Raw genomic sequence first — 15367 nt, forward strand, 5'->3', positions numbered from 1 at the left:
AGTAGAGGAGGAGGAAATGGATGGGGTTTTCCGCATCCAATCCCTCAGTCCCGCTTTTATACGGCGTTGCCGGGTCACGATGGGTTACTGCTGCACCGCGTTTCGCGATGTGGGCTGAAATGTGGCATTTGTTCAGGTTAATTTTTTAGCTGAAACTGGAAAAAAAGGCCAAAACCTTAGAAAAAAATATTCATGTGTGGGAAGAGTAAACATGACCACTTTTCAAATTAACGATGCGGCCTCGGTACGACATCTACCCCTTTGTTTTTGGTCCACCTCGACCAACAAAAGTTTTTCTTCTTGGGCCTCCACAAGCCCCCAACGTCTTTAAGACAGCCCAGAATGGCGAGGGCCTTGACCTGCGGATCAATCTATCCATTTTTTCTTGTATCTTTAGGGATATGGTGAAGCTACTATCAAGATGACCTGGTGTGAATTAGGAGCATGGACGAGAGAGCCTCATGCGTCATTTCTAGGTTGAAGACCTTGATGTTGGTATTATTGTGGCTTGACTCGTGGTAGAGGAGGCCGAGAGTGGAGATGAGGAAAGCCTATACCGCTAATGTGTTCACTTATTTATACCAAACTTTCTTTACTTCATAATATCTAGTTTGTCGTTAAATGCATGTTTGTTTTATTAATAGATCATTCAATATATTGTATTAAATATTATTTCTTAGATGTACCTAGCAACATTACAAATTTAAGCACATTCGGGTATAGTGAGGTACTTATAAACATACACTAATAGTATTTACAATTATATTTCTATATTTGGAGTGAAATTATATTTTGTTTCAATACTTATTTAGTCTCGAGGTTAAAGAAACACATTTGTTGTGGCTGATTTCATCATAAATCTAAGTAAACCAATATTCTCATATTAATCTGCATTTTTAATTTATAAATGTTAATATATTTTTTGTGTTATCATTTGTCGTAGTATCCTTAAATATCTACAAAGTGTATGAATCTAGCAAAGAGCTGGACGCAAATTTCTGAAGTAGAAGGCTATTAAATGAAGGTGTGATAAAATAGATGATTCTAGAGAGAACGTCAAAAATAATCTACTCTCGAATTTGTTCTTTTTCTCTCACTTGTTTACATTAGTTGTTTTTCTTTGTCAAACTTTTTCCTTTCTTCTTGTTGTAGACATGCACGTTGCTTACAAAATTAGATTGTGTAACTTGTGATGATTGGTAACCACCATTCTTGCAATCAGATGATTATGTGAATAAATGCAAGGATTTACCTAAGTGTCAATGAGTGGATCGAGGATGATAATGATTTAGACATATTCAAGTCTAGCTTAGGATGATGACTCTATAATAGGTTTTGCATTGATTTTGAGTGGTGTGAAAGATTTTCTTTTTGACGAAAAACTATAGCATTATATTACATGTATTTATAATTTTTTATTTTTGTTACTAATAAATAGATTTGTGCAAAGGAAAGAATATGTTAAAAGATATATATCCATGATGAGAAAAGTGCACAGCCTTTCCTAGAAGCACGGAACTTAATACGATTAAGCTCCTTAGAAATAGTTCAGCATTTGTATATACCTAGCTAGGTCCACCAAATGGGCTTTCGTATGGAGACAGGATCTCAATTAAAGAAGAAAGATGCATTGCGCTATAACACTATTGTACTTCATAATGGTTGATTGAGGGCCGAGCCTCCAATGGCAAAGCCCATCGTTTAGCTCGTTTTTCTACGTCCCTAGAGGTTGGAAGATCCGTTTGGTTTGGAAATCCACCGATGAATTTATGTATCTCGTTTCAGATAGTTGAATAAATAAAGGGTGGGGACGTTTCCTCAAAAAGTGATAATAATAAAACTTCATAATGGTTGACGAGCAATTGCATATGCTGAGTAGCAATTTCTGAAACCAAACATTAAAATCTCACACTCTGTAGTTAGCCAGACACAGCACGATCGATGATGGGCCGGTAAATAGAATCACAGAGCCACAATAAGGTAATTCAAAGGGTCCAAATTGCACGAGAGATCCACTATCCGTAGCATATCTATATGATGAGCAATTGCTCCCCAGCCTCCAGCCTCCCCAGCCCTAAACGCCGCCGCCGCCGCCGGTAGCGCCGCCGGGGCAAAGACCTTCGGGGCGTGGCGGCGGCGGGGGCCCTTCCTCGTCGACGCGTGGTGGACAGCGGCCGGATCTCCTTCCTCGACGCATGGCGGGCGCGCGGATGGGTTGGGCGGCGGCGGCCTGCGCTGCGCCCCCTTCTCCCGTCGGCTCTCCCCTGGTGGATCGGCCGGCGCGGTTGGGATGGGCAGCGGCGGCCAGCGCTGCAGCCTCCCTCCTCCCGTCGGCTCTCCGCAGCACTCCGACAGGGGCTGGTGGTGGGCGGCGGCCAGGCTCATGGCCTGCGCCAACTTCCCCCGCCTCTCGCCGGTGAGTGGAGGCGATCTCGGGCTTCACCCGCGACACGAGGTCGCCCGGGGTAGCAGCCTTGGGTACGACGGTGGAGGTGGCCCTCTTCTTCGCCGGAGAGGGTCGGCCTGCGGTTGGTGGTGGTGGATCTATCGATCTATCACCGCGTTCCGATGGCGAGATGGAGATGCTTGGAAGCCGGCGACGGAGTTGCCGGTGGAGGGTTGGAGTGGCCAGCCCGGGATGGTCGCCGACGTGGGGGTCCGACCTGAATAAAGGTGGTGGTCCTAGGGTCTCTCTTGCGTGAAGAGGAAGACCTACCGGAGGCCTGGACTCGTGATCTAGCCGGAGTGTTGAGTTTCGAAAGGCTCCGCCGGCGAATGTAACAGTGCTTTCTGCCTGTAGTTTGCTGGATCGGTGGTATTCGGTCGTGCACACCCATGCTTTTATTCCGACCGATTGGTTCTGGAGGGAGCGGCGCGAAGCTCTTTTTCTGTGTTGACATCAAGTGACTATGGATCCATGATGAAAGTCGAAAGAAGAGAAGTTCATGAAGGCCGGAGGGAGGACTAGCTAAGGGAGGTTCAAGTCTCCGCGCTGTTGAGGGACTTGCTTGGTGTTCCGGGCTTCACGGCAGCGGTATGAAAGTGGGGGCGACAACACAGGTGAAGTTCGAGTTCTACCTTTCAGGGTGAAAACCCAAGGTCTGCGCCTTAACCGGTTGTGCCTGGCAATGACCTTGTTGGAGGCATTGTTTTGAGAGCGGGGACTATCTTCAGGGTGAAAACCTAAGATCGTTGATCGGGCGACGATGGTGTTAACGCACTGTTCCCTTCTTGGAGGCGTCGTTTTTGGAGATTCTGTATTTCAGGTGTTGTCTTGGCGGTGGATGTATTGCTGTTGTTAGGCCCGAGATACTGTAGCGGGACTTTTGTTTCTTAGTTTTCTTTTTCTTTTTTTGGCTGTGTGCATCCATAGTGCCATTAGGGTGGTGCGTTGTTGCAGAGGCTGGGTGCAATTGGTATCGTTTTGATATTAATATATTCCCTTTATCGAAAAAATCCGTAGCATATCGAAGACAGCAAGTACCGACGGGTACAGTTTAAGCTTACAGCTCACGACAATACAACACACAGTCTGAAATAAAAAAGAAACACCAAAGCTTCAGACATCTGGTCAGTAAGACTAAACTAGCTAGCTTGTGTCTTTACTCATCAATCAAATGCACAGAGAGGACAATGGATCAGTGTTTGAGCCGTGGCCCGTCCACTCCGCTCGGTTGCACCACGAGTACATCGACGACACATCATAGCAGCCAAGGACGGGAGTAGCATTCCCCATCGAAGATGTGTCATGGCGAGGGTAGAGGAGCGTGTTACCGGGGGAAGACAAGGTGGACGATGGGATGGACGAAATGCCGGTGGTGTTGTAGCTCGGGAGTGAATCTGTCGTGCCGTCGTAGCAGCTCAACCCAGCGGTATTTCCTAGTGGGATTTGTGGTGATGCCCAATCTTGTCCAGGATGCAGGAGGGTGGCGCCGTAGGAGGTCAGGGGGGATCTGGGAATAGAGCAGTCTGCGAACTCTGAATATTGCGATTCCGCTGCTTCTTGCTGGAATGGAACCAAGAAGGGCGTGGCTGTGGTTGTAACCGACGGTTCTTGCTCTTCCTGCGGCTCAGCTGTCAACAAGAACTCTTGTCCATGCCCTGGTGTAGAAGCAACCACGGCAATCTGATCTGATACGGCGGGAGGGGAACCAAATTGCAGACACCGCCTCACGCGTGCCGTGGAGCACTCGCGGGAGCCGGAGCCGGGTGCTGCCTTCCTCTTCCTGGATCCCGACGTCAACGTTCTCGAGGCGGACTGGCGACACGTCTGATAAATCTTGCAGATGACAGGGATGGCCTCGCCGCGGCGGTCGCCGTCTTCACGGTCGACGACGCTGAACTCGAGCATGAGCCACCCGTTCCTGGGCTCGAAGGTGAAGACCTGGCGGTACCCCACGACCTCGTCCCCGTCGAGCACGTCGCGGCGCCCCTTCTCGGAGTGCCAGGTGCCCGCGCCTCCGGCCACGGTGCGGCACCTGCGGGTGTCGTGGCTGCTCTTGGCGCGCACGGACGTGAAGAAATACCACTCCTCGCTCCCGCCGCCGTTCTTGGCCGACGCGGCGAGGAGGCCGGCGACGAGCGCCGCGGGCTCGGCGGCGTAGACGTCGGCGTCGTGGATGTAGTGCGCCGTGGGGGCGGGGAGCGGCGAACCGGCGATCTTGCGCTTGAGGTAGACGGTGATCAGTTCGGCGTCCTCCGGGGAGAAGGAGGCGCCGCAGGGCAGGGACGGCGGCGCCATGTGGACAGAGGGCAGAGCTGCTAGGGTTTGAGAGGCGGTGCGCGCGCGGGAGATGGAAAGGAGGGAAGGCGTGAGAGGGAGCGGGAGGAGGGTGAGGCAACTGGAGCTTATATGATGGCTGTCCAAAGCGGTTTTTCTGACGGTGCCGTGGCCTACCGGTCACGTTTGAACCGTCCGCCTTTTGTTCGTGATTCGCGCTGGTCCAGGATAGCTTCTATTTCTTATTCTGTATTGCGGCGTTCCGGGTATGCGGCCATGCGAATACGTATAAAGACAAGGGGCAAGTACCTGGCCGGCTCCGCAATAAATAGACCTGTACATGCCCGGCTCCCAAAATAAAGAGACATGTACCTGGCGGTGGCCCATATGATTTAAAATGTACTAATACCCGTATATGTGCTGGAACAAGTGCGGGTTTGATATCTGCTACTAGTATTTCGTATTTATGCTCGTCTGAGCACTATAATTAAAGTTGATGTATGAATTCGTTCATAGGCAAATCCCTTTTTTACTTGGACTACCATTTTCATATGCAGACCCCTTTTCACGTAGTGTTCAAGCTGCACACTATCGCTGGACAAAGTTCATTTCTGATCGCATGGAAAATGTAGCTGTGATCAAAGAAAGATAATCAAAAGCAGTATTACAATCTGTTGGTAAGGGTAATCTAATTCGGAGCCAGCTTGATGCTGAATTCGTGGCACCATCTACTCAGGTAAGCTGAATGTTATGAAGTATCTTGGCCTTCTTTGCTTTAAACTGCACTTCAGTTAAAGTTTCCTACAGTTTAGCCTCAAGCTGGGCTATCTTCGCTCTACTCATATCCACTTGTTCTTCCACGTATTGGATAAACCTGGTATTCTCTGGAACATATGCTGCAGCTTGTTCCAAACGGATCTTGTCGGCTCTCGCAGGTCCTCCCAGATCCAGGTGATATAAGAAATCTGTCCCTACACCCTTGATAAGTATAGATTGGTTAGACGCAACATAGTAATTCAAGCGAAAATATTGAAAATATTATTTGTGGAATTAAAGAAATAATAATAGTATTTTTAAAAACTAGTGTGATTCAAGCAGCACATAGCTCCACTACCTGAGACAAAATTTTCGCTTGCTCCTTCTTTAGAATAGAAATCCCTATGAGAAGTGAATGGGAGCCAGTTGTTCCAGTCTTGTAACTGCAATTAGGTACAAAATTTAGTTCACATAATGTACTTCCTCCATGGAACAACAAATAAAGCAGCAACCACTTCTGGCAAAAATAGTTAACAGAACAGTGTGATGTTAATCAGCTACATTGTCCATCAAAACTAATTCACACAATTTGTATCGAACAATCTGGAATATAAACTAGAAACTGTTGTGTTTAATAAACAAACAAAGAAATTAATTGTGTTTGGTGAAGAAAAAACCATTGTTTCATACAGCAACAATCCTTGCAACTCAACAACCAAGGACTGCCTATGCAAAGGGCTGCAGTTCTAAATTAAGAAATGCAAGAAAAAAATTCTTAAGGTTATACCAAGTTCCTAACCAAATATAATCAGGAGCGCTCTACCAAAAAAGTACCCCAGAATCAAATGAGTAGTTAGCTACAGTATCAATGGCATTTTCTGTACACCTTAATACGGGCATTCGAGTTCAAGGCACCATGACAAGAAGCAGACAATATACAAAAACTGAAAATCAAAATCACTAATATAATTCCTCGTTACGAACGATCTTAAATGTACCTAGCATAGGGTCAAATAACAAAGCATTGATAACACAAAAGATATGAAAAAAATTCCACGGTTGAATTCATTGACAAAAAAACACAAGAACCTGGTTAAATAGTTCTAAGTAGCAAGTATAGCATTAACTTTACCGTTGGGTAGCGGTGATTTAAATGAAAGCAAGCATGTGATGCATAACAGATTAACACAGCGCACACTGACAGTAAACAAAAGAAGTAATATATCCATCCTTAGTAGATGGAAAAATGACCCACATAAGAAATGACCTATAGTAACGCCAACAATGAGCGCTGCCATTGGCTCTGTACAGAGGTATCCTGTAATCCAGTAGCTTGGACAGCAGCCATAGTGCAAATTGCGAAAATGTATTCTGTTTCGGTCAGGATTTTTTTCCTGTATTAGTTTGTTTATGGTCCCGGTCACCATTGTTAGGTTCCCATCAGAAAAAAGAACAGGAACATCTCAAACAGCGCAATAAGTTCAGAGATCTGTGTCCATATTCTGTCCCATATAGAGACCTGGCCAATTTAAGGATCGGCTTACAAAGAGTTGTGTACACACAATTGAGAATTTAAGCTTATATATGATGCTAGACGGAAGTACAGGCGTTCAGATCTCCCTCTTAGGCCAGGCCATGCCTTTTGTACCAGACCAGGAGTGAACAAATTAGTAGCGTAGACAGAAAATTTCCCTCTATTTCCTCACAATGCTCCGTGCTAGAGGCTTGAGCTGAGCAGAGCACTATTCTTTAACCCTGTTCAAACACTAAATAAGCAAAAACTTACCAGATTGAAGCCTAGATCTGAATCGGAAACGATGGATGACCTAGGCGGCCTACCCAACGCCGCCATGAAGCTCCATCACCCCATCGTACTACTCGCCGCCCCAGACCACGCCGACGACTCGTTCAGCACAGCAGGGCAAGCTGTTGCACCCTCGCCGCCGTCAAGCTCCGGCACCCCGTCGTACCACTCACGTCTCGAAGCAAAGGGCGGAGACAGGGAAAAAGGAGGATGGCCGGTCGCCGGTGGCCCGTGGAGTAAATTCGATGCTGGGCCCGCGTTGGACCCTACTACCAATACCCCATGAATAATACTTTAGTTCGTATGAATACAGTGACAAGCGTTTCGGGAGCGCACCAATCGCGATGGTTTCGAATGGTCGATCCTTGACCGGTAGGCCACGGTGCCGCTAGATTGGCATTTTCGGCGTATACGGGACAGCCATCGAAAATGCCAATCTAGCGGCACCGTGGCCTACCGGTCAAGGATCGACCATTCGAAACCATCGCGATTGGTGCGCTCCCGATACCCCTGTCACCGTATTCATAGGATCTAAAGTGGTATTCATGGGGTATTGGTAGTGGGTCCAACGCGGGCCCAGAAACGAATTTACTCCACGGGGTTGAGGGTTTTGGGAGGAACAGAAGTGGCTTTGGTATGGAAGGTTTGCAAAATTTTGCCAAGCATGGGAAGTCGCGTGCGAGGGAGATTGGCATGAGGTCAGTTGGCCGTCGTCCCTTGTATTCGTCACATCATCACTAGCATGCGGCCGAGTTGTATGCTGCAATGCTACACCAGAGTTGAGTTTTGTTGTCGCCCAATGGGCTAAAGTGCATTTCCTTTTGATTCAAAGATTGAACAATATTATCTATTTTTAATCTCTCTATTATCTATGCCTTTTTAATTTGCCATCCCGGTAAGAAATGGTTCGAGAGCATCTTTAGCATATCCCCATCTGGGCGTACCGCATCGCATGGATGGGTTAACTGCATCAGCTAATTTCGCTTGAAAACACGACAGGCCGAACATATACCCCATCTGTGAACCGCAAACATGATATCATCGATTTTGGCTACAGAAATTCAAACTAGTTCAACGAGTTCGCTGAGTTCTTACAAGATTTTGCAAACGAAGGAACTAAAGGTTCCGCTAACAGCGCGGACTCTAGGGGCCCCGATCCCGAGGAGGATCCACCCACTCCTCCCTCGGCATCCGCACCGCGCACGCCTGCCACGCGCTCTCGTGTCGCGTTGTAATCCTGCATGCCGACAGCATCAGGGCCGCCCCCACCTGGCCCCTCTCCGCTGCATCCACGCGTCGCCGCCTCGCCTGATGTCTCCCCGGATGCCGACAATCGTCATGATGGCGGCTCTAGATCTTCTGCGTCCACGCCGGAGACCGCTGCCGCACCGTCGTCCGACACCGTGCCACCAGGATCCTTTATTTGTGGCTCTCTCTCGTGCAACTGCTGCACCACCACTCGCTCCTGGTCCTCATATGCGGCTGCAAAAAGGTATACGTCCGAAGAAATATACTGATGGCACTATCTGCTATGGCATGCTTGCTTCCACATGTAAACCACGAAATTTGTCTGCTGCTCTGAATGATCCACATTGGTGTTCGGCTATGCAAGATGAATATGATGCTCTTATGATGAACAATACATAGACTTTTTTCCCTCTATTCTTACCAAAAATTTTATCGACTGTAAGTGGGTTTGCCGCATTAAACGATGGGCTGATGGCACTATTGATCGTTACAAAGCACGGTTAGTTGCAAAAGGTTTCAAGCAAAGGTATGATATTGACTATGAAGATACTCTTAGTCGTGTTGTCAAAATAGCTACAATCAGAATTGTTCTCTCTATTTCTGTTTCTCGTGGTTGGAGCCTATGGCAGCTAGATGTCAAGAACGTGTTTCTTCATGGTGTTCTGGAAGAGGAAGCATATATGAAACAACCACCTGGATTTGAACATCCTGATACTCCTCGTCATGTTTGCAGACTTGATAAAGCTCTCTATGGATTAAAACAACCTCCTCGTGCATGGTACTCTCGCCTAAATGCTAAGCTCCAGGATTTTGGGTTTCTACCATCCAAAGCTGATACCTCCTTGGTCCTCTATGATAAGTCTGATGTTACTATCTTCGTCTTGATTTATTTTAGTGACATTATTGTAATCAACTCCTCCGATCATGCCATCTCCATTCTGCTAAAGGATCTCAATGACCACTTTCCTATCAAAGATATGGGGGAACTTCACTTCTTCCTTGGCATTGAGGTAAAAAGGGTATCCAAAAATTTCCTTCTCGCAAAGGAACAATATGCACATGATCTTCTTGCCAAAGTTGGTATGCTTGAGTGCAAGGCTGCCCCGACTCATTGTCCCCGTCCTAGCCTCTCTCCCTTCATGAAGGTACTCTGCTCGGCCCTAGAGACAGTTCTCAATACAGAAGTGTTGTTGGTGCTTTTCAGTACCTTACTCTTACTCGCCCAGACCTATCATTTTCTGTTAATAATGTCTGCCAATATCTTCATGCCCCTACTACTGCTTATTGGATAGCTACTAAACACATTTTTCGACATGTCAAGGACACATTACAACTTGGTATTACATTCCGGAAATCATCATCTACACTCCTTAGTGCGTTATCGGATGCAAATTGGGCCGGTTGCCTTGAGCACAGAGGTTCTACTGGCGGTTTTGCTATCTTCATAGGTCCAAATCTGATCTCCTGGAGTGCCAGGAAACAGGCTAATGTGTCTTGTTCTAGCACAGAGACCGAATATAAAGCTTTGGACAAGGCTACTACACAGTTGATATGGGTTGAAGCATTACTCCATGAACTTGGTGTCAAGCTTCGTGACAAGCTAGTCTTATGTTGTGATAATAAGGGTGCAACATTCTTTTCTGCCAATCTAGTTTTTCATGCCCATACTAAACACATTGAGATAGACTACCATTTTGTTCCTGAACGAGTTGTCAACAATCGTCTCGACATCAAGTTTATTTCTACCAAGGATCAGATAGCTGATGGATTCACTAAAACACTGCCTGTCAAAAGTCTAGATGAGTTCAAGCGTAATCTAAATCTCTCCCGAGCTTTAGATTAAGGGGGGATGTTAGTGTATGTAATCATGTACGTGTACGGTGTATGGAGTAGTACTCCAACCGTACACGTACCCCTTTTGTACTACCACACAGGAGCTCTTCCCAGCATATATAACACGCAATCGATGGTCCGAAGGAGCAAGCATCGTTCCACCAAAATCAACAGAAACTACTATCAAGATGACTTGGTGTGGATGAGGAGCATAGATGAGAGAGATGCATGCATTCTTCTAGGCTGAAGACTTTGATATCGGTATTATCGTGGCTCGACTCGTGGTAGAGGAGGCTGAGAGTGGAGATGAGGAAAGCCTATACCTCGCTAATATTCTCATTTATTTATACCAAAAAAATTACTACATAATATCTAGATTGTCGTTAAATGCATGTTTATCATTTTAGTAACAGATCATTCAATATATTGTATTAAATAATATTTCTTAGATGTACCTAGCAACATTACAAATTTAAGCACATTCGGGTATAGTGAAGTACTTATAAGCATACACTAATAGTATTTACAATTATATTTCTATCTTTGGAGTGAAATTATATTTTTTTTCAATACTTATTTAGTCTCGAGGTTAAAGAAACCCATTTGTTGTGGCTGATTTCATCATAAATCTAAGTAAACCAATATTCTCATATTAATCTGCATTTTTAATTTATACATGTTAATATATTTTTGTGTTATCATTTGTCGTAGTATCCTTAAATATCTACAAAGTGTATGAATCTAGCAAAGAGCTGGACACAAATTTCTGAAGTAGAAGACTATTAAATGGAGGTGTGATAAAATAGATGATTCTAGAGAGAACGTCAGAAAATAATCTACTCTCGAATTTCCTCTTTTTCTCTCACTTGTTTACATTAGTTGTTTTTCTTTGTCAAACATTTTCCTTTCTTGTTGTTATAGACATGTGAGTCGCTTGCAAAATTAGATTGTGTAACTTGTGATGATTGGTAACCACCATTCTTGCAATCAGATGATTATGTGAGTAAATGCAAAGATTTACATGAGTGTCAATGAGAGGATCATCAGGATGATAATGATTTAGACATATTCAAGTCTAGCTTAGGATGATCAATAATAGGTTTTGCATTGATTTTAAGTGGTGTGAAAGGTTTTCTTTTTGACGAAAAACTATAGCATCATATAACATGTATTTATAAATTTTTAATTTTTGTTACAAATAAATAGATTTGTGCAAAGGAAATAGTAAGTTAAAGGATATACATCCATGATGAGAAAAGTGCACAGCCTTTACTAGAAGCACGGAACTAAATACGATTAAGCTCCTTAAAAATAGCTCGGTACCTAGCTAGGCCCCCAAATGGGCTTTCGTATGGAGACAGGATCTGCATTAAGGAAGAAAGATGCATTGCTATGACACTATTGTACTTCATAATGGTTGCCGGTAAGTAGAATCACAGAGCCACAATAAGGTAATCCAAAAGGGTCCAAATTGCACGAGAGATCCACTCCCTGTCTGCATATCGAAGACAACAAGTACTGACGGGTACAGTTTAAGTTTAAAGCTCACGACATTACAACACACAGTCTGAAATAAAAAAGAAATACCAAAGCTTCAGATCATCTGGTCAGTAACACTAAACTAGCTAGCTTGTGTCTTTACTCATCAATCAAATGCATAGAGAAGACAATGGATCAGTGTTCGAGCCATGGCCCGTCCACTCCGCTCGGTTGCACCACGAGTACATCGACGACACATCGTAGCAGCCCAGGACGGGAGTAGCATTCCCCATCGATGATGTGTCATGGCGAGGGTAGAGGAGCGTGTTGCCGGAGGAGGACAGGGTGGACGGTGGGAAGGACCAAAGGCCGGTGGTGCTGTAGCTCGGGAGTGAATTGTTCATGCCGTCGTAGCAGCTCAGCCCAGCAGTATTTCCTTGTGGAATTTGTGATGTGGCCCAATCTTGTCCAAGATGCAGGAGGGTGGTGCCGTAGGAGGTCAAGGGGAGTCTGGGAATCAAGCAGTCTGAATCTGCAAGCTCTGAATATTGCGATTTAGCTGCTGCTTGCTCGAATGGAACCAAGAGCGTGGCTGTGGTTGTAACTGACGGTTCTTGCTCTTCCTGCGGCTCAGCTGTCTCCAAGAAATCTTGTCCATGCCCTGATGAAGAAGCAACCACGGCAATCTGATTTGGTACGGCGGGAGGGGAACCAAATTGCAGACATCGCCTCACACGTGCCGTGGAACACTGGCCGGAGCCGGAGCTTCCTGCCTTCCTCTTCTTGGATCCGGACGTCAACGATTTCGAGGCGGACTGGCGACACGTCTGATAGATCTTGCAGATAACAGGAATCGGCTCGCCGCGGTGGCCGCCGTCTTCACGGTCGACGACGCTGTACTCGAGCATGAGCCATCCGTTCCTGGGCTCGAAGGTGAAGACCTGGCGGTACCCCACGACCTCATCCCCGTCGAGCACGTCGCGGCGCCCCTTCTCGGAGTGCCAGGTGCCCGCGCCTCCGGCCACGGTGCGGCACCTGCGGGTGTCGTGGCTGCTCTTGGCCTTCACGGACGTGAAGAAATACCACTCCTCGCTCCCCCCGCCGTTCTTGGCCGACGAAGCGAGGAGGCCGGCGACGAGCGCCGCGGGCTCGGCGGCGTAGACGTCGGCGTCGTGGATGTAGCACGCCGTGGGGGCGGGGAGCGGCGAGCCTGCGATCTTGCGCTTGAGGTAGACGGTGATCAGCTCGGCGTCCTCCGGGGAGAAGGAGGCGCCGTAGGGCAGGGACGGCGGCGCCATGTGGACAGGGGGGCAGAGCTGCTAGGGTTTGAGAGGCGGTGCGCGCGCGGGAGATGGAAATGAGGGAAGGCGTGAGAGGGAGCGGGAGGATGGTGAGAGAGACAGCCGGAAAGTGGAGGTTATATCATGGCTGTCCCGAATTGGATTGGATCCAGGCGTACCGCGTACGCGTATGGAAGGTTTTGAAAATTCAGCCAAGCATGGAAAGGTTGAGGCTTTTGGGAGGGACAGAAGTGGCTTTGGTATGGAAGGTTCAGCCAAGCATGGAAAATCGCGTGCGAGGGAGATTGGCATGTGGTCGGTTGGTCGTTGCATTCGTCGAGTGAGAATTTTTCTAGTCTTAAGTTTCGACACCATTGTTCTTAGTTGATATTCTTGCAAAGGATTGTAATCCCACAAGTTGAGAAATGAAGCTCTTTAATTCGCAAAAAAAAGGTTGTACGCTGCAATGCTATTCCAGAGTTGAGGTTGTCGCCCGATAGGCTAAAGTACATTTCCTTTTGATTCAAAGAATGGATAATATTATCTACTTTTAATCTCTCTATTATGTATGCCTTTTTAATTTGCCATCCCGGTAAGAAATGGTCCGAGAGCGGTTAACTACATCAGCTAATTTCGCGTGAAAAACCTGACCGACCGAACAGATACCCCATCCGCGAACCGCAAACATGATATCATCGATTTTGGCGTCAGAAATTCACACTAGTTCATCGAGTTCATCCGAGTTTTTACAAGATTTTGCAAAAGAAGGAACTAAAGGTTCCTTAATATCTAGGTTAGCTAGCCCGTGATTTAGTACCATCACCAGGGCTTGGGGGCGACGACCGACAGCAGCGATTCACTCCTCGTACTCCATGGTGTCCTCGTCGGACAGGTTGGACTCATTGTCAGAGTAGTCGACGATGACGAAGTCGCGCCTCGCTATCTCCTAGCGGATGGACGGGGGCCTGGCCCTGTGCACGCTCTGCTCCTCCTCATTGGCGGCGTCGCGGGCCCACTTGACCTTCTCCCACACACCGGTGACGACCGTGGTAAGAGAGTTCCGGCGGGCCATGGCGAGTGGTGTGCCTCCCATGCAGTGGCGTCCTCGTCCTCGTCACCGCTCGAGTCCAGCTCGATCCCCGCGAGTGGAGGAAGCATGTGTGTTGTCATGAGCGGAGGAAGCACGTGTGATGTCATGAGCGGAGGTAGCGCCTGCGTCGCCGCCGAGGGCGAACTCACCTCGCCATCATGCGTGCCGCGGCCGAGCGCGGGTTGCGGCGGGAGGAGGCCAACCCACGTGGGGGAGCACGGGTTCCGACTGGAGAGCGTGTCGCGATGGCGCGCTTGGTCGGAGATGCGCGTCGTGCGCTCGACGTCTGACTCCAGCGCTCAGCTTCTCGGCGAGGACCCGTCACGAATATTGCGGCCGCCACAGTTGAAATTTTGGACGCCATCGAGGGAGGTGGTGGAGGGGGTACGTATGTGGCGACCATCGGCGGCGATTTGGATTCGGTGGCCTAAGACGGTGGGGATCGGAGAAGGGGTGGTGGCGGCGGCAGCGAGTGGAGGAGGAGGAGGAGGAAATGGACGGGGTTTTCCATATCCAACCCCTCACTCCCGCTTGTATACGGCGTTGCCGGACCACGGTGGGTATTGCTACATCGCGTTTCGCGATGTGGGCTGAAATGTGGCATCTATTCTGTTCGGGTTATTTTTTAGGCCGAAACCGAGAAAAATAGGTGATACGAGGCAGGATGGGTTATAAGCTAGAAATGATATGATCAAATCAAACCATCCATTGGTCGTCACTCCCCTCCTGTTCTGTTCGACAACTGTAGAGTCCCAGTGGTCACAAGTAGAGTGTCAAGCGGCGGGATGCGTCAGATTATTTTACTAGACCTGCACTAATTTCGGCGGATTTAGTAACAACTTTGCACTAATTTCACTTTTGCGGGAGCATATGCGGGCGCCGCTTTGCCACCCCAATCCAGGTTCAATTCACTAAGAAGGCGAATGACTATGAATAGTGTCTAAACTTATTTTCTGTTGTGCATTTGTCTTTTGTGAAACTACTCAAAGCTGGATTTGTCTTTTTTTTTCTCTTGTCCATGCTCATCGGATTTTTTTGGACATAAAATGGATTGCGGACTCATCTCTTATCAGCTCGCTCAATTAAAAAGAAAATCTCAGCGTTTCAGGCATGCTAACGTGAACTGAAGCAGGGCAACGCCCGGGACGATGCGCTTG

General features: G+C 47.4%; 1 protein-coding gene across 2 annotated transcripts; it reads right to left on the bottom strand.

Moving 5' to 3' along the window:
• Window positions 1–5290: 5290 nt before the first annotated feature.
• LOC124649038 lies at window positions 5291–7463 on the bottom strand. 2 transcript variants are annotated; one of them, XM_047188720.1, is made up of 3 exons: window positions 7263–7463; window positions 5835–5919; window positions 5291–5691 (listed from the first exon to the last, which is right to left on the bottom strand). In XM_047188720.1, exons 1-3 carry the CDS (start codon window positions 7326–7328, stop codon window positions 5522–5524), a joined length of 321 nt encoding a protein of 106 aa, XP_047044676.1. In that variant the 5' UTR covers window positions 7329–7463; the 3' UTR covers window positions 5291–5521. The 2 variants fall into 2 exon arrangements, with proteins under 2 accessions (XP_047044676.1, XP_047044677.1); XM_047188721.1 differs by having other exon boundaries at window positions 5291–5698.
• Between the last annotated feature and the right edge of the window lie 7904 nt (window positions 7464–15367).

This window comes from Lolium rigidum, chromosome 4 (assembly GCF_022539505.1).
Source record: "Lolium rigidum isolate FL_2022 chromosome 4, APGP_CSIRO_Lrig_0.1, whole genome shotgun sequence".
NCBI lineage: Eukaryota > Viridiplantae > Streptophyta > Magnoliopsida > Poales > Poaceae > Lolium > Lolium rigidum.

Excerpts from the sequence above, each read along its gene's own strand:
- LOC124649038 (XM_047188720.1), bottom strand. The coding sequence starts at position 7,328 with ATGGCGGCGTTGGGTAGGCCGCCTAGGTCATCCATCGTTTCCGATTCA. Across the intron at positions 5,920-7,262 it reads CAGATCTAGGCTTCAATCTG|TTACAAGACTGGAACAACTG; the intron begins GTAAGTTTTTGC and ends ACCTAATTGCAG. Across the intron at positions 5,692-5,834 it reads AAGCGAAAATTTTGTCTCAG|GGACAGATTTCTTATATCAC; the intron begins GTAGTGGAGCTA and ends TCAAGGGTGTAG.